The 18,879-nt window shown below is 33.7% G+C and overlaps 1 protein-coding gene across 1 annotated transcript in view; it reads left to right on the top strand.

Annotated features, from left to right (window-relative positions):
- The first annotated feature begins 529 nt into the window (after positions 1 to 529).
- Positions 530 to 18,879, top strand: part of LOC127861283 (uncharacterized) — a 75,832-nt gene continuing 57,482 nt past the window's right edge. The window contains exons 1-8 of the mRNA XM_052399732.1: positions 530 to 655; positions 6,392 to 6,571; positions 7,834 to 7,958; positions 9,459 to 9,564; positions 11,969 to 12,103; positions 12,412 to 12,618; positions 12,883 to 12,990; positions 13,208 to 13,285. Coding sequence (XP_052255692.1) covers positions 598 to 655; positions 6,392 to 6,571; positions 7,834 to 7,958; positions 9,459 to 9,564; positions 11,969 to 12,103; positions 12,412 to 12,618; positions 12,883 to 12,990; positions 13,208 to 13,285 — 997 coding nt within the window. The 5' untranslated portion in view covers positions 530 to 597. The remainder of the gene's footprint in view (positions 656 to 6,391; positions 6,572 to 7,833; positions 7,959 to 9,458; positions 9,565 to 11,968; positions 12,104 to 12,411; positions 12,619 to 12,882; positions 12,991 to 13,207; positions 13,286 to 18,879) is intronic.

Below are 18,879 nucleotides of genomic sequence, written 5' to 3'. Positions count from 1 at the left end.
AAACCAGTGTATGTGCGGGACGAAGCCCTTAGTTTCTAACTAGTTCGTGTTTAGGTCTTTTTGTATATATTAATGTCTTAATCATGTAAATATTTCATGAATGATAAATAGTTTATAAGTTTGTGAACAGAAAACATTGGATTGCATGCTAAAATCTCTGAAAGTTCTCCTTAAATACAGCTTAATGTAAGATATTCCTAAGGAGCTTGTGAATACGCCCGTCACAGAACTAAACATTAAACAGGCTTGCAACGAGGTCTATCACAGTTAAGGAACGTTCAATAAACGTTTAATACTAATGCAATGATGTAAACCAATTTAAATCATCGATGAATAAATATTTATATAAGAATAGTTATTATTCGATGCTATTGCAATGGCTTCCTTATCAACTATATCAAACTGCTTTAACCAACCTCATGTATCCGCAAACTTAGTTTATGCTACCCACTAATTTAGAATACATTGTGATTGTGAAAATACTATTTGGTTAGATAAGCTTTATGCAAATCGTATTTACGCGTAACTCCGTCAGTCGGTCTGAGTTAACTTCCTCATTCAGTCGGAGGGATTATTTCGGTGCGTAAAAAACGGAAAATGATGTGGCTTTATAGGCTTGTGCTTGCTTTTATACTGGCTACAGTAACAGTAAACGGTAATTATAAGCTTTAGATAAGTATTAATGTACAGGTTAAAAATCTGATTGCGTAAAAAGACGTAAATATCGCATGTTTTTTAACATTGAGATTGATTTGATATACGGTGTCATCTAAACTAACCACCATGTCGTACCAAATTGTTAGATAAGTAAACAGAAAGATAATTAAGAGGTTGTTATTTTATTTCTCATGATTACGGCAACTTATAAACCTGTATATTGTTACATCAAGTCCGTATATTTGATTACTCGTCTATATATTTGCCTCGGATGATTTATTGAGGTATAAGCATAAAGTTTTCATTGGTCAACGCTTAAACTAACCGTCTTTAAATAAACATAAACACCTTTAAACTGCCGTTAAAAAAGCAGGTTATACATCTTATAAACTGTTCGAGGGCTTTTATTTCTGACAATTGACTGATTACAAACAATAAGGTATGAGAAAACGTACACCATGTAACACACACAACAATATTAAAAACACTATATATGTGTTAAGTAGTTTCCTCGGGCATAATTTCATATCGATTAATAATGAGCATGGCTCGACAGTAGGTGAAACTAGGCCTAACATCAAATATTCTAAACTAGGAAATTTTTTTGATCATATGAAGGGGATTACATGTATAGTATCAATCTCCACGCAGAGTTGTCGTTCCTTGCTCTCACATACAACTTTGCGAAAGGCTCAGCACGCCATTTTGTCTATAAAATAGCTAAAACCGAACAAACGCATTCAATGTATATTTGATTGGATATTTAAGATCGCATGCATTAAATTAAGAAATATGACTTTTAAATGTACGATAAATCGTGCAAATACTTGCGAGTTTACATGCAACTCTTTGGGACTATTTTATTGCCCATTTACGCAGATGGAATCATTCCACGCACTTTACATATGTAAGTAATTGAACATAATGTTTATTGAGTGACGTTAGGAATTGCTTCGACGTGTGAATGTATGTTGGTTTCTTAACATCAAAAAACCATATCAATTTTATAATAATGAATTAAGACTGATATAAGATATCATGGTATGAGATGGTTTTCTTTAATGCAGTGAATGCAATGTAACCGTCGTGCAAGAGATTGTTTAGTATACTGTAACCTCAATGATGAACGCTTGGTATGATCATGACATGAATGAGACGCTTTCATAACAATAGTCCGTTCTGAGCCCAACACAGAGGTGAATGTAATGTAACCGTCGTGCAAGAGATTGGTATAGTATCGTAAAAAAAAACAACAGTTGTTTAACAATTGTAAGGCTAGACTAGGAAGTTTTATAGTTTCATAAGGAAGTGATTTGTTAAAATCGCTTGAATATTTTCACCAATATTGATTAAAATCTCGCGTGAAGAAAATAATTGGCATAGGACATAAAATCAGCAATAAAGCATTTAATAAAAGGCATCATCGTTTAATTATCTGATATTTTTCTCCTTAACTTTTTTCAGTATTGCACGAGAATCATTTTATTGACAGCAAGCCACACGTTAATTGTGAAGCCAGACTATTGAAATTTCTTTCCATCAAAGAAATAAATAGGGTATGAAGATCGGCTGAATGTCTTTGTTAACCCATTTATGCCTAGCGTCTAGAAAAAATGCCTTGACAAACAGCGTAGACCCAGATAAGACGCCGCATGATGCGGCGTCTCATCAGGGTCTGCGCTGTTTGCTTAAAGAAATTTCTTTAAGAAATTTTCTAAATATATAAATAAGCATACTAGACATCCCTAATTTTGGAAATAAATTGATCAAATTAAGAAGGATGGGATAGTCCACTAGGCATTAATGGGTTAACCATTAAGCGAGTCCTCACGATTCCAGATTCAATAATTATATGCGAGGACATGCACAAATCTGCATACCTCTTAACACTATGGTTTGGTTAATATAAGGTTATTGCAAGTTCATTGGTTTAAATTATCGAAGATACCAAAAACGATTGTTAAGTTAAAATGTATTGTAATGAATTTAGTAAAACTGACCCCAAACTCAACTTTAAATACCAATAGGCACATCTTATAAGGGTTCGTCAAGTAAGTAGATAATAATAACTGTTTAACGTCTAATGTCTATACGGAAGTTATTTAATGGGAACTGTAGTCACACTTTTGTGTATCATCACCTACACATGATCTCTAGTGTATTATTGCAGCATACGACATAACTTATTTTGTGACAAAACGATTGGGCTATAATTCTTTAACTTCAAATATCAAAATATGGTATATGTATGCACATTACGATGAAAAACAAACTCGAAAAAACACAGGGCGAGAGGGGCGGTAATTCTTTAAAATTCGCAGATAGACCGTGGCAAGACACGAAACACCTAACCCCACTGACCAGCCCTTATTCTACTCACGCCGCTGGAATTCTACCACCACAAGCCTTTTCTTGTGCTCAGATGATTTGACAAGAAATATCAACAAAACTGTAAATCGGCAATATGGACGAAGTAACCATCGACCAGTTATACTTACTCTCTGTGTCATCACCATCTCAAGCTCTTGTTTCTCCCAAAGACGAAATTTCAAGAAGCCTAATGGAACGCATTACGCATCCGAATCCAATAAGTTACCAAAAAAAGACACAGAAGAAAGAAACATCAATAACATAGTTTGATACTTCAATACACGCATCATCAAGAACGCAAAAGAAACGATATATAGAGGAAGACAAATTCTCCTAACACAAAAAGTACAAAATGTTCACGACAACAAAACTCAAGCTAGAGAGGAGGCTGACACCAACTTCAGAAAAGCAATGTCGTAAACAAAACAAACAATCAAGCTGGAAACTACACGTAAGCATAGGGTGAAAAAAAACGTAAAGAGAGACACCACCAAGTTATTGAAACTGAACTTAAGGTAGCGCACCTCTAATGATTTCCCGCGATTTCTTCGAAGGTTGAAGAGCCTACTATTAGGTGCCGTAGCCTAGTGGTTAAGGCGATAGACTAGAAATCTTTTGGAATATTCCCGCGCAGGTTCGAATCCTGCCGACGACGTATACTTTTTTGCGACGCGTTTTATTTATTTTCTAACGTAATTTGATTTAATATGGCATATAAGCTATATTTATTGTTAAATATGTTGCAATTTTTATGCACATTCTTCAATTATTAAAATTAAAACAACGTTATGGCGAAATTGGGTGATTTACTGTTGAAAATACGAACCATGCATGTTGCATTTTTATTTTTATTTCAAAAAGTAAACGGTAAATCTGTCTAGTTCTTGGTATTTTTGCTGTATATAGTGTTTCTATAAAAACTAAGTTTAAAATATGACTTAAATGATACTATTTTGAATTTTATGACACTATGTTTTTAACCGACCCCATTTTTACTTGGCTGAAATCACTTACATTTCATGGCGCTCTTCCATAGATAAAAATTTGTAAAAAATAAATGTCTGTAAAAGAATACTTATTTTATCTTGTTTAAACTTTAAACACCTTTACAGCATCTGTACACACCAACTGCATGCCCATATTTGGAAATTTGAATGAATTATGGAACTTTTATATACCCCAGGGGTGTAAATAAACTGGACAAAAGCCGAGCGTGGGGGTGGTTTTGAAAAAATCGGTATATTTTTTTTAAAGCATGGAAAGCCTACCTACAAATTTGCATGTAGTTCAGTGAAATGATGCTGATTAAGAAAATAATTAATTAGATTATATTTGGATATGTGCCCATTAGAGGTGCGCTACCTTAATAGACGACAGCGACAGCAAGATGGATTTGAAGATCGACTTGGTAGAAAAATGACGAACCAAAAGAAGGATAGCAGCCGTAATTATTTGCTCAAACGCACGCACAATGAGGCAAAAACCTCAGGAACAAGAGAACTTGAGAAAGAAAAGAAGTCCAACAGAAAGAAAAAATATGTACCGGCGAAGAACGTTCCGATCATTAAGCCATCGCAAAAGAGATCGCACGAAAAAAAGTGCACAAGGCTACAACAAACTAAAGAAAATGTCCTGACGTCACCATTGAAAACCATCCAAAAGTGCGGTTATACAGCTTCAGGAAATGTTGGACATTTTGATTGTAAGCTGGTCGCAGGAAAGAGACCAGGATTACTCCTGTCCTAAACAAAAGAAATAACAAGTCAAAATTCCTGAGCTAGTGTCCTATTATCAGGGTAAGCCGCATGTTGAAGACCATGGAGAAAACAGAGCATGCAGTGGTACCTTGAGATAGAGAGAATCAAAGCAGCAGAGCAACCCGGTTTAAGAAGATACAAATGTACGAAAGCCAAACAACACACCTGGCATAGGTTATAGCATACGCATACCGGACAAAGAAACTTCCTTAATATACATACAGAAAGACTTCGATTGATAACCTATGCAACATCTACAATTGGACGAAGTCTTACCAAATTAATCAGAGAGCTCGTGTGTCAGTAAACGATCTTCATGTGAATAAAACAAATGCTGCGCGAAGGGGTTCAACAAGAACGAGTTTCGCAAACTACCCTGTTTATACTCTTCATTAGCGACATTATATACGAACTACCGAAGGGAGTATAAAAAGCCCCGTACGCAGATTACCTTGTGCTGTTATGCACAGAAAGTTTCCTAATACCGCAACATTCGAAATGAAGCTGTTGTTTGTACATGGTATCAACTGAGCTTGCCATCTGATGCGTAACCGTCAACAATGAAAAATCATCAGCTATCATTTGAAAACTTTCCACCTTTCACCAAATTTTAGTTTGATATACTTCGCTCACGTTCGAATACCAAAACTCTAACTTTGAGGCCACATTCGATAAAAGAACGAATTCGAAACAACCGATTGAAAAGCCAGAAACTGGAGGCAACAAAAAGCAATTCTTAAAACGGGGAACCATGGCACATTATGACTCCCCTGTAGATCGCCTTCAAATGCCGGCTTCAAAGTCCGACCTACAGACCCCTTTACCGATTCCAGAACCAAGCTTTGAGTTTTATCATCGGTGCTTTTAGATTAAAGAATACTTTTGGAAATAAAACACGGGCGTTTCTCCGCTAGAAAAAAGAAGTCAATTCTGATTCATGAAGCATTCCACAAATGCTTGGCTCTCAGAGCTTTATTTGAAGCGCACCAGAGTAAACATCTTTGGAAAAGAAACGCGAACAAGTTTAAACAAATGTTGAAACAGTTGGAAACAGATAATTAAAAAGTTAAATAAACTTACACTTTTATTTCAGCAATATGGTATGATTTTTTGTGATATCAAAGACAAAATCGTGAACATTCGCGAAAGTCCATTTGCAGAAAGCAAAACTAGTTGAAATGCATGTCAATATAAAATTATTTGATAAATGTATGGCAATCTAGCAACATATTTCCTGTCAAACAAAAAATAAGGTCAATTGTAAAAGCGCGCCTTTTGTTTCTTGACCCACCTAAATATTGTTCCGTACAGTATATTCAAAGTTTGTATATTTAACTATTCTTTTGTTGTTATTTTCAAAACTTCTACCATCAAGCAGATTCTAAAGCGGCAACATTCTTTATTTTCTTAAGATAATTTACACTTCGTTACTAATAATACATGAACATTGTTTGTGTTTTATTGTTTGATATTTATGAAACTAAAATTTTAAATTTCAGATTTCATGCAAATTTGACCTTGATACTGATTATCAAGTACATATCGTAACGTATGTATAATGTTTTGGGAAACGACATAACTGGTAAAAGCAACTTTTTTTGTTTCAGGAAATTACATTGTCAGCAATAGTTCGACGCAATGGGATATGGTAACGTGCAAACTGGCCGAACCAAATCTCACTTACAACAATGAAAAGTATAAAGTTGACCAAACAATTGTGGAACATTTACACGGTAGTGATGTTTGGATCGGATATCAGCTCGCAAAGATGCCGTTTCTATTCATAGGTGATATTTTCCCAAAGTATTTTTACTGATATGCAACTAAAACTGTCTTTCAAACGAACAATTTCTTGCGATATAGTTAGCATTTCTATTATACCTATAACACTATTATACTTAAAACCGCAAAATAAGGAATAGTAATAAAATAATTCCTACAATTTCTACTTTTGAAAGTATTTTCATATACATTTACGTAAATGGTGTTACTTCGCATGTCTGTGTTCGCAGTTGCACAAGATCATTAGATACATTCATTTTTTCTCAAATATTGATACATAGTCCCAGTACAATAATGAATATACCGAGAGAAAAAACTTGCCTACCTAGAGTTGCTTAAAGGGGCCTTTTCACGTTTGGGTAAGTTGAAAAAATTGAAAAAAATCTTTTGTATTAGCAAATTTCCGTTTTAGTTATGATATTTGTGAGGAAAACGGTTATACTGAACATTAACCATGCTCCAAAATAGCCATTATATGCATCTTTTGACGATTTAAAAACCAGAAAATTATAAAGCGTTGCATCGCGAAACGAATTAAAAATTTGGAGAGTTCTGTTGTTGTTATATTTTGGGAAACTACGAGGATTGCTTATATAAGGTATAATATACATCTGGTATTGTATACGGAAGGATGGTCGAGTGGTCTAAGTCGTAGACTTTTTACTCCAGCACTCCAGGAGACAGTGGTTCGAGTCCTGCTGAGGGTTACCTTTTTTCTTTTTGTAATTTTATTCTTGATTTTTACTGGAGCGTTTTATGTCCAATGTTTACATTTTTCAATATAAATCATATAATGACAAACTTCAAAACATGCCTAAATCTGTGAAAAGACCCCTTTAATGGAACAAACTAAATATAATGTAATCGTTTTCATTCATTGTTGAAAAAAAAAAAAACTGTAAAGTCGATGACCCTCGATTAAAAAAGTATATGCTGGCTAAATTGCACAAACAAGTACTTATTTTACAGTATACATGACTTATTTGAAGTACTAGTATTCTGAGTGTAATCGTAAAGCTACGTGAATCTCATCGGACTACTTGTTAAGAGTACTTCATTTTTATTTGTAATAAGGCAGCGTACAAGATATTGAAAAATTATGTTTAATGGAAAATTAACATGAATGTTGTCCTTAAGCTGTAAATACGCTTGCTCAATATTGCAAATGTATATTAGCTTATAGTTAATTTTTTATCATATAAGAACTATTATTTAATTTATTGTAGTGTATCCAATGCTTTGTTACACTTTAATATCACTCAAATAGGTTGCGGAAGATCGAATACCGGAAAAACATACAAACTCACGACTATCGGTGATTGTTTTCACATCTGTGATGGTGGAACATTCGGAATAAAAACTAACCGCGGTGAAGATATTTTATCGAACAATGTGAGTACATATGGTGAGCATTTATGTTGATATGATTTCAACCTCCTCTGCATGGCTGCTTGATTTAGAAACAATTAACACTAGTGGTGGTATGTTAACATGGATGTATCAAGGCGTCCATACAAACTCAGCGAGACTTACAGATCCCGAATTACTGTAAAATCATTAAATTCCGTGTGGTACGAATTTTCGTGGATTTCGTTGGTCCGCTTAACCACAAATTCAAGTACCAACGATTATTTATACTTTTTTAATCTGAAATCTGTCATTTCCGAATGTCATTTCGACATTTTCTTTTGTTGTCTGTTATGCGAGATATTTGCTTTTTGTCAAAGTTAAAAAAATACTTCAGTAGGTCACATTACCCTTTATGTTGACTTATTAAAATACTTCCGAATTGAAAATGTTTGGGTTATTTTCCACCCATTTGACGTTAATTATATATGTTATATATGTTTGAACTAAAATGTTTATGATTACTTAGTATGATAAGAACTACGATGTTCATGATTACTAAGTACATGTATGAATAACAAGTAGAGTGTTTACCGGGTATATAAAATATCAAATACCAAATTAACAGTTTGCAGATTTATCACATATGTCAATTAATGCCAATTAAAGTTAAAAGAGACATAACGCTTTTCACGCGTGTATTTTTGGGACCTTATTACTCAATTGTTACTATTATGGGACCGATTGCGCTGAGAATTGCAAATATTGTCAAAACAACATTGATAGCAATTAGCGAGCAGGGACCCACAAGTGCGCCGCTTTATCGCTCTTATCGACAATTATCTGCAACACTTTCATGCTTCAGAACACATTAACCTCAAGTATTGCTGTCAACACAGATTAGCATATTATGCTTCGTTATTACTCTGCTTGTTTTAATAAAAGTGTTATTATTATGACGGTCAGTCTTCCCCGAAAATTTGAAATCCACAAAATTACGTATCAACAAATAAGTTGTTTTTTATTTGAAATCCACGAAATTACGTGTCAACGAATAAGTTGTTTTTCATTAAACCACGAAATTTCATACCGATGAATTTCTATACGTTTACAGTAATTATGTCACTCGAATGTGAACTCACAACCAATAACCATAAGCACATCATCGCACAACCAGTGTATGTTCAATTGCCATTTAAAAGATCATATTAGGTAACAATGTTGAATTTAATAGATTTTGTACATGATGAAACGCATGTCGCACACGTTCTATTATTGGTATGTAATTTATATGAAGCCACGTTGATATTTATTTGACGATGCCGTGATTTACAGTAAAATTATATAGTGTATGTCATTTAATTAAATCTACCCGTTGATAATCATTTTTACGCCCCAATCGCAACGTTGAAATTAAAGTTTACAATAACAAAATATGCAAGATGTGTATATTATTAACCTGGGCGCTTGTTACTTATATTTGGTATTCATATAATGTTGTTATGATAAAGTTATGTGTCAATTCAGTGTATTTTTTTTCCACAGACTACCAAAGAATGTAAATGCGTAACATCTCCTGATCCTTACAATGGGACTCAACACGGATTTTGTGACGTAAATGATCATTTTGCACTATTCATTCCGATTAATGGTAAGTAACTCTTCTAATTATATAGCAAAATTGTCAGCAAAGTATGTATATGATATAAGTGATATATAGTTGCGGCACTCGAAATGTTCATTTTAATATCCACTGACCCACAAACCCGATAACCATACAAGGTTAAACTTTATACAGCGTAAATAATAGTGACGCTATATCATATACCATGTTGAGCAATTTTTTAACTAGTTATTGTTTTCATATACTTACAGAAATTTGTTTGTGTCCTACAGACGGTTTAAGAACACTCGCTCATGAAGAACGGATGTATGATACCAAATGCGACGTTGATCTTGTAGAGTAAACTTGGCCTTTATAACCTAATGAATACGTTAAAAAAATCACTGTATGACTAACGTTTCTTCTTTGTAGTAAATTCCTCTTAATAGGTCAAACGTTGTGAAAAGCGAAGGAAAAATAACGCCATTCGACATTGTATGAAAGTTCCTAATAACATATATGTTTCATACATATCCTTAATCTTGTAGCTAAACTCAAAAGTTGATATCTGAATTTCCACCGAGCTGAGTATTGTGCAAATATTCCTCCTTTAGATTGATTCAGACCATAAACTTAAACAGCAACTTATAATACACCAAATTGAGCATGATGGTCGAAAAATCCGACAAAGATCATAGTTTAGTCAGAATAGTGACTTAAGTATGTTTGTGATAAAAAACTTTTGTTTCCCGAAGGCAATTGGTGTCTCCAATTTAAATAATCAGCCATTCAAACAATTTATCATCACAAGACAAAAAAGCAGCTCATTTTACTGATTTTGATACGTGACCTCATTGTCTTCGCTTTAATTTTGAAATATGTTTATGGTCCTGATTAATTTCAAAATCATGAAGTCAGATTTAGTTGAATATTTTTAACATCTTGATTTAAAATCTAGGGCTAATTCATGCGAAGCCAGACAATGTCAACGGTCAACTTTGATATCTCGGTGTGACTTTGATATATTTTGTTGTACATTCTTGTAAAACTTAATTTCCTGTGTTGAAGGGGTAAAAATGTCTATTGATTCAAACTTGTTATATTCTTCTATTTTTTTTTATTTTCTCTCTACTGTGACAAATATTAACCAGAAAAAGTACCATTAAAAATTAAGTCAAAATTCTTGCTCTAATTTATTGTTTTTTTTTCTATCTATTTTTTGTAGATGAGATTGACCATCATTCTCAATTTGGTTTTAGCAGAACTTTTTTGAGCTCAAAGTCTGCCTCAACCCTGAGTTTGAGAATTTATGATTGTTTATGAGCTGATCCGCATTCTCAATACTCGGCTGAGGGGATACTCAAATCTTATCTTCTTAGTTGAGAAGCAACAAAGAAACGGAAATGACCATTATGCTGGAATCTGGCACTGATCTGAAAACATAAATTATTAGATTACCGTTGCGATGCCTATGTTTGCTTCCTTACGGCCGGCAATTAAATCGCAATTTAACCGTTAAAACAATGTTTACTCGAATTATCTCGTTAAACTCGTGCAAATCATAAAATACCAAAACGAGTTCAAATATTGGAAATTATTCTAGTATATAATTCATGCTTATTGAGTTTACGAGTTCATAGATTCCAAAGGTTCAAGTTCAATGTTAACGAGCTAGCTTGTCGATATTAGGCTGCAACCGACCTTTATATGTGAATGTATTAAAATGCCGTTTCAATGAATAATTAGTTTATACTCTTTATGTAGAAGCGAGTTCAATCGATTTAACTTGCATACTAGTATGGCCTCGATAAAATCGTGCAAATAGTGCACGAACAAAACCGAATGCAAACACAGTATTCAATCCGGCCGCATACTTTATCCTGAGGTCTTATTATGAAATACTTCACAGCATTGGTGATATAATTCATTATAGTTTTCTAACAAGCCTGACTAGGGACGACTTTTTTAATTAATGTATTTTTAAATTGCGGAAATTGCTGCATTTTTAGCATGAATCTAAACATGAAAATGAGAAATTGACACTTCTATCGGTTATTTTTTGTTTTCTATATCTTTTTTGTTGTCGTTGATTTCTTATTACTAAGAATGCTAGAAGCATATGTTCGAAATGGCATTATCATGAAGCTGCAAGCTGATAACACATTTGTTTATTAATATTAAACAATAATTTTATATAATTAACGCTGAAATATAATGCATACTATTCAATAAATTTAAGTCGTATATATTTGATTTATGCAAATTTGCCGTATTATTGGGCTTCAGACAATCTAATGTCTTCGAATTAGGGCATCAGACTGCTTGCTGTCTTCCATAATTCATTCAACTCATTTTAACATACTAGGCCAACGATTAGTTTTATCTGCATACTTGTTTAACATAAAATTGTATGAACGAAGGTGAACATTATTTTTTGTATTAACGTCCACAGTAAACAGCTCAGAAGTTTCCACAAACCTCAGACCTTCAGGAGATTGCCTTTTGTACTATTTCCCAATCTTTTTTTGGGGTGCATGTGAACGAACAGAGAATATACAAGTCATGTGTAGCATAGGTCCATATACAGGTATGTATACTTTTAGAAATAACAATTTGTTTTATGATATTCTAACTAAACAGTTTTTGAAAACAAAAGCACCAGTGGTTTTGTGTGTATGTGTTATTCAATCGAGAAACCTAGAGCTGAAAACATTTATTTTACTACTTCAGAAACGCTTTGAAAGTGCATGAATTCATGACCAGATATGAGCGTGTAATGTAAACTCACATATTTATGGAGTGTATCATATACGCTTTATATATTTAAATATGACATAACTACGTGATAATAATAATAATTTTAATAAATATCAAATATAATTGCGCATTTTGCAGGGTCAAACACTACTGCGGAATCTTTTCTTGGTAATTCAACGAGTGCAAAAAATACTTGGAGTGCTGCCAACAGCAATTGTTTGAAACTTAACTATCACCCAGCATCAATTGAAAGCATTAGAAATAGTAAATTCAACGAAATACACATGCGAAATTATTGGACGGGCATTATTCGATCTACCGCCATCATTAAATCAACGCGTGCTGGTATAACCATTTTTGAATGAAATGATGGATATTTTAATTATTGAATACGCACACATACCTGACGAAACGCTTAACAATCGGATTAAACTTGCTTTTAATTGATCACATTCACATAAAACAATAATTTTTATTCAATTCTGACCAAAACAATCAAGCAATACAAATGTGAAAAATTCCCAACTTTTTAAAATGTTTTTACGATTATCATTATTAAGATATATTTAACATTTACATGAATTGTATTGCCCATTGCTCTATTTGCAGACACATTTACAATTAACCCAGTGCAACAATTTGCGTTTTTGAGTATTGGAAGTCGTGTTTTGAAATTCGCAAGCGATGATGTGAACAAAACAGCTCTCTGTATACAAGGTAAAAATATAACCGCTACTATTAAAGTGACAAAAATGATTTTTTAAATAAATAAACCAATAAATAAATATTGCTTATTTGACCGGATACAGTAAGAAAATGAATTTATTCAGTCATAATAACTTTGATACTTTATTCCTTCACTTAACAACAGCTCATGAAACTATATCTACAGCTTTCTCACAACACGTTTATAAATTATGTGTGCATTCGACAGGCTTTCAAACCACCGAAAGTAGCAAATCTTCATTTTTGACAGATGTAGTTTCAACGACAGAGGAATCGATCTCAAAAGGTAATATGTCTGACGCTTCAACAGACATAACGACTTTGCTCTGAAAAGATATTGTGTAGAACCATTGGTTGGATGTAGTTTACATGATTGTTAAACACATGTCATAATCGATTTTCCATAATTTGGCATAACATCGACTTCGTTATGATAAAACAAATTTATATTGATATACAGGGCAATGCTAGTTCCGATCTGTTTAATATACTTTCAGAGTTTACAGTAGGAGTTGGCATCGGCGTTGCAGCTGGAATTCTGTGTATAGTGGGGGCAGTCATTGTCGTCATTGAACTAATTAGAAGGTATGTTGGTATTTGTTCTGCTATTAAAAGATACATGAATAAGAAACGCATCGTATGACGAAGCGGAATTTTCCAGACAAAAGATGAAAAAATACTGAACTGTGTTTAAATGGAGGACAGAACGGTTGCATTATATGGTGTACGCGTCTGATTAAGAATTCACAGAAAAACATGAGTATCCGATGGGCAAACACCCTTGCATGAAAAAAAGAAAATGTGTTAATACAATGTTAGATCATTTTAAATTTACTATCGGTCATTGAATTCATTAACTCAAATACGATCTAACACTGAATTATCAAATGGTCTATATATTTATCAACGTTTCTGTCTTCTTAAACAAACATTTATGGGTAAAAACAACACATAAACAACACCATGAACATTAACCAAAATTTAATCGAAAACCGATCTAGAAAAGTTATGTTTTGTACGAACCATTAAACTCGGTCAGGTAGGTAGAAATACACAACTTGTTAAAGGACCGCTGTCCTCACTTCCCAATCGTTAACCATGCACATTGCCAAATTATGTATACAATAACGAGCGTTCTCGATATAATCATTTTAAAATATAAATCATTTATCATCGCATGTTATATGGTTATAATTATAAACACTGTATTAGATGGATATGCTATGATGATAAATTTATCATTATAGTTTATCCATTCACTTGAAATTATACTGAGATACGACATGTTATTTAACATAATCGGTTAATATATGGATATTGTGATAGATCTGTTGTGTATTTCAGTCATTCAAATTTATTAAATGATTCATCTTATCAACGTTGCTTGTTTCATATATATTTAAAACCTACACACTTGAATTAAAGTGAACTTATTGTAACAGCTTTGATGACTTTATACACAAAGGCCAAGTCTCACTTTTGCTGCTAGAGCCCCGGTCCATCCCGGTTTTCTAACGACGGTCGAACGGCTAGAACCGTAATGATTTGTAGCAATTTTTTAACGTGGTCACACTATTTCCCGGTGCCGCCCCGGTTGAAGCCGGCCAACAGCCTGGCAGAGTCCCGGTCATCCCCAGACTGGCTACGGTTTATCCCGAAAGAGCCCTGGTTGTCGCCGGTAATGCCCCGGCAGAGCCCCGGTTGTCGCCGGTAATGCCCCGGTTGAGCCACGGTAAAAGCCGACAGCGTTCCGGCAGAGCCCCGACAGATCCGCGGCAAAGCCCCGGTATACCGTAACTTCGCCGACACTCACCGGGGCTATACTAGCATCAGACCCCGGCAGAGCTACGGAGACGCCCCGGTTTAACCCCGGTCGTCGCCGGTAATACCCCGGCGGAGATCCGTTGGCGTCCCGGCAGAGCGGTATATGGACCACAGCCTTGTATATGGACATCAGCCCTGTATATAGACATTAGCCTGTATATGTATATTCTCATTTATGTGCAATTGTAGTCGAAATTGGGATTTCTATTTCTTTTATTATGCGTGCTCTATTGTACGAACACTTGCATTCTGTGTATCAACCTGAGTAGGTATAATCCATGATTTAAACCAACGATTTTTGACAGCACATATATTGACAAAAATTGCATAATTCTTAACTAAGTTATAATCCATAACACATTCACATTTGGACATGTTTCATATAAAATATTTGATTTTCACAAAGATTTTTTGGAAACAATGGTTCCAAGAATATGAACAGCTTGAAAACCTATCCCAAGCTCACATCAAATCAAGCGATGACAATTTCAGTTAAATAAATCAGCTTTTGTAAAAAGCAACCGCTCAACAACTAATCAGTCTGCTTCCGGGGAATCTGGATTTCTACGCAGTTTTTTTTCCGGAAATACAATCTACAATGACTATTGTTGTAATATCACAATGAACACAATCTATTTGTTTGAATACGCAAATAATATGTTATATACATGCGCTCTGTGTTGTTCGATTACTTTTTGTTTCTTATTACACTATTTATTAAGAGTCAATAAACAAAGAACATATTCATTTAACAAAACGGACTTTTATAAAATATTGAACCACTCCTTCAAATTGATGAATGATGGAATGAATGATATGACATATGCGCATTTTTTGCGCATTATTGAGTCTTCCCACAAGAAATAAGAGTTCCCAATGTGGAGCAAGTTATTTTTCTCGTTACAAGCATGAAATAAAAATAAAAACGTTTTTAAAAAATCAAATACGATCTCCCACTGAATATCTTGAACATGTCTTTTTTCTTGAACACAAGTATATGGCTTAAAACAAGGCATGAATAAAATTAATATAGACAAAATGATCAAAACCTCGTGCAGAAATACAAAAACAAACGTTAAGGGTTGGCATGAAACATTCAGTCTGGCAGAGACGTAGAAAAAAATATGTTTAAGCGTCGTTCTCATCACTTCACAATATGTTGCCATGCGCCAAGCGCTAGAGATATCACCATTGTAAACTTGAAATATTGTTAAAACTCGAAATGTTAATAAAATTTATTATTTACATGTATATTAAGTGGTGGGTCAGTTGTATATTGTTTCATAAAACTTATTAAGCGATTCATCATAAAGATTTGCTTGTTTCAAATGCATTCAGATGCCAAAAACATCCATTTTATTTCATTTTTGTCACTGTGTTGTTGTGTTGCAAAATGTTAGCTGCGGGAAATAGGTTTGAACGTTTCATGTAAATGATGATGACTAAATGAGTTGTATACAATATTATAATATGAATGTAATTTGAGTGGTTGTGATTATTTCAGGGGAGTTTTGCCGTGTACATTCGGGACGCCAACAGACGAACCTTACGCAAGCACCATCTCGTTTGCAAACAGATCGAATGAAGAAACCGTTGATGATCATAACTATGTGATGATAGATAAACGCACACAATCAGTCGAATATATAAATGTACAATCCCATACTGAAAGAGCGTATGAAAATAAATAAGATATAAGTTGAATTTTAAAGAATTTCTATGTCATTTTCAGCACACAATTTGTATTCTTAGAACATATACTTCGTTCAGTTAAAGTTTATTGTTTAATTTTTAATATACACTTCTGGTATATATTCATCGGTCCACGTACATGTATCTGCTATACATGTACTTGTATGAACTATTTTCTAGCAATTTTGCGTTGTTTTATATATTAATGTCACCATCACAGCCCTGTACTTTTCATGATATGTTAATGACAAGACTACTGTTGGTAATAAGACGCACGCTAACGTTCTAGCTTGGCCCCACGACGAATTTGAGTTATCGGTTTTGTAACCATGAATGTCAATTGTTTTAACAAAACGGTACCTTCTGCGCATCACAATTAAACGAAATTTCGAAAGCAGGAGACTTGTCGGCAACATGGTGTTAACATCACGTTAATTCCGGACAACGAATTGAATGTTTATTAAGGAAATATTGTTTTTTAGAGTATATATATTCAGAGAAACTATGTTATTATGCGGAATTGATATTTATGTATACGACATTGCATTTTGTATTGCTTTAGTTGTTTTAATTTATGCTTGTCTATATGACTTTGAAACTATTTTGGCATTAAATATAACGTGTGACTTTGTATTATGTATCATTCTATAATTTATTATACTCATAAACATATTGCCTTTTTATTGCTCATCAAAACTATATCATCTATATGTCACAACAAAATCGAAGCAGCTGACAAATAAACGAGATAACCAGGTATTTTGTATCTATTCACGACAAAATTAACCAATTTGATACGGTTCGGCTTAGGTTGAGATCAAAGGTTGACAATAATTGGGTCGTGCTTCAAATTTCATTATTTTAAGCGCTTTACTAGGAAACACATAGCTTCTCCTTTCAGCGTGTACTTCTTGCGTATTTTATGATTTTATTCTTCCTCTGTTGCAAACATTGATATAATAAAGCAGGGTCGAATAAACTAGTTGATCTTTGACAACCGTTAGCACGTATTCCTACGCGCCGATTAACATGTTTTAATATTTGACCTTTTACAAAATGCACATGTTGCATTTTTTCCATTTCTAACAATAAACATATATTCTCGGTTCATTTTTTATTTCTCCTAATATTTTCAATAGAAAAGTATTAAATTGAACAGTTGAATGCGGAACTATTTTTACGTGACACAATCGGTAGTTATTCTGTCGTCAGGAATGTTGTGTACATGTTGGCGGCCCCGACTTATATAATTATTTTGTTATGTCAATAAATCGTTTGTCTTTGATAAAATCTGTTAAATACATAATTTAAAATGAAGCAGGTTACATCGAATACATGTTTGGCGCCTAGATAGAGACAATAATCCGGTTTGGCCCGAAGAAGAAAATAGGGCGAGCGTTTTTCTCGGCATCAACCATGTATTCTCTATTTATCCCATTGCTGATTTTGCAATAGTTGTTCTGAATTGGTAAAATGCTTCAAATGTTTAATTGCTCGCATATTGCAGATTGACTGTACATTGCGTTATATATTTATTCATAGATATCTCACATATAGCGTCGCGCTTCGTCACTGCAAATAGCTTAAATAATAAAATTTCACTAATTAAAAGCGCTTACAAAATATTTATTTTTTCAAGACTTACTGCATGTAGTGTAGCAATTCCAAGAAATTCAAACAACATTTAATATAATACTGTGAAACCATTATTAATCGTCAGGCATTAATTTTCATAAATTTCGTCAGTCGGCCGATCGGCGAATTTAAGATCCTAACGAACAATCATGCTCTATGTTTGAACAAAAACAAACACTAAGTTGAACAATATTTTAAAACTTTACCGTAGACATGAGGAATTAAATTCCAACATAATCCATGCACACATTCGCTGCTGTTTCGTAATCAAGATTAATCCGGTTTTGACACAAAGGGATGTAGATTACACAAGGTACTTAACTGACACGTTACACTTCTTTAAAACGCGTGTGCAGTACAGCTGTATCGAATGCGTTGACTTCGTTTATGTAGAATGGTAATGAATTAGCGCTAATTGTTAATAACTTTATTACCCATTAGGTGCATTGTGTTTTTCAAGGGTGTTGCATATTAGCCATCACGCAGCGAATGCCGATGAAAGACAATAACCAAATGAAAAGATGACGATGTGTGATCAACATGCGTATTTATCACAAATTAATAAAGAATATTTTAATTGCTGTTTGTTGTTTGCGTTTAACCACACTTATTACTATTTTATATGTATCAATTTATTTATTTTTAAATTTTTGACATTATTGATTTATATACCGGTAGTTTACTTTTGAAGAACAAACACACACATAGAGTTTATAATTTTAATGTTGA

This window comes from Dreissena polymorpha, chromosome 15 (genome assembly GCF_020536995.1).
Source record: "Dreissena polymorpha isolate Duluth1 chromosome 15, UMN_Dpol_1.0, whole genome shotgun sequence".
NCBI classification, from domain to species: domain Eukaryota; kingdom Metazoa; phylum Mollusca; class Bivalvia; order Myida; family Dreissenidae; genus Dreissena; species Dreissena polymorpha.
This window is presented reverse-complemented; position numbering and strand designations above follow the sequence as displayed.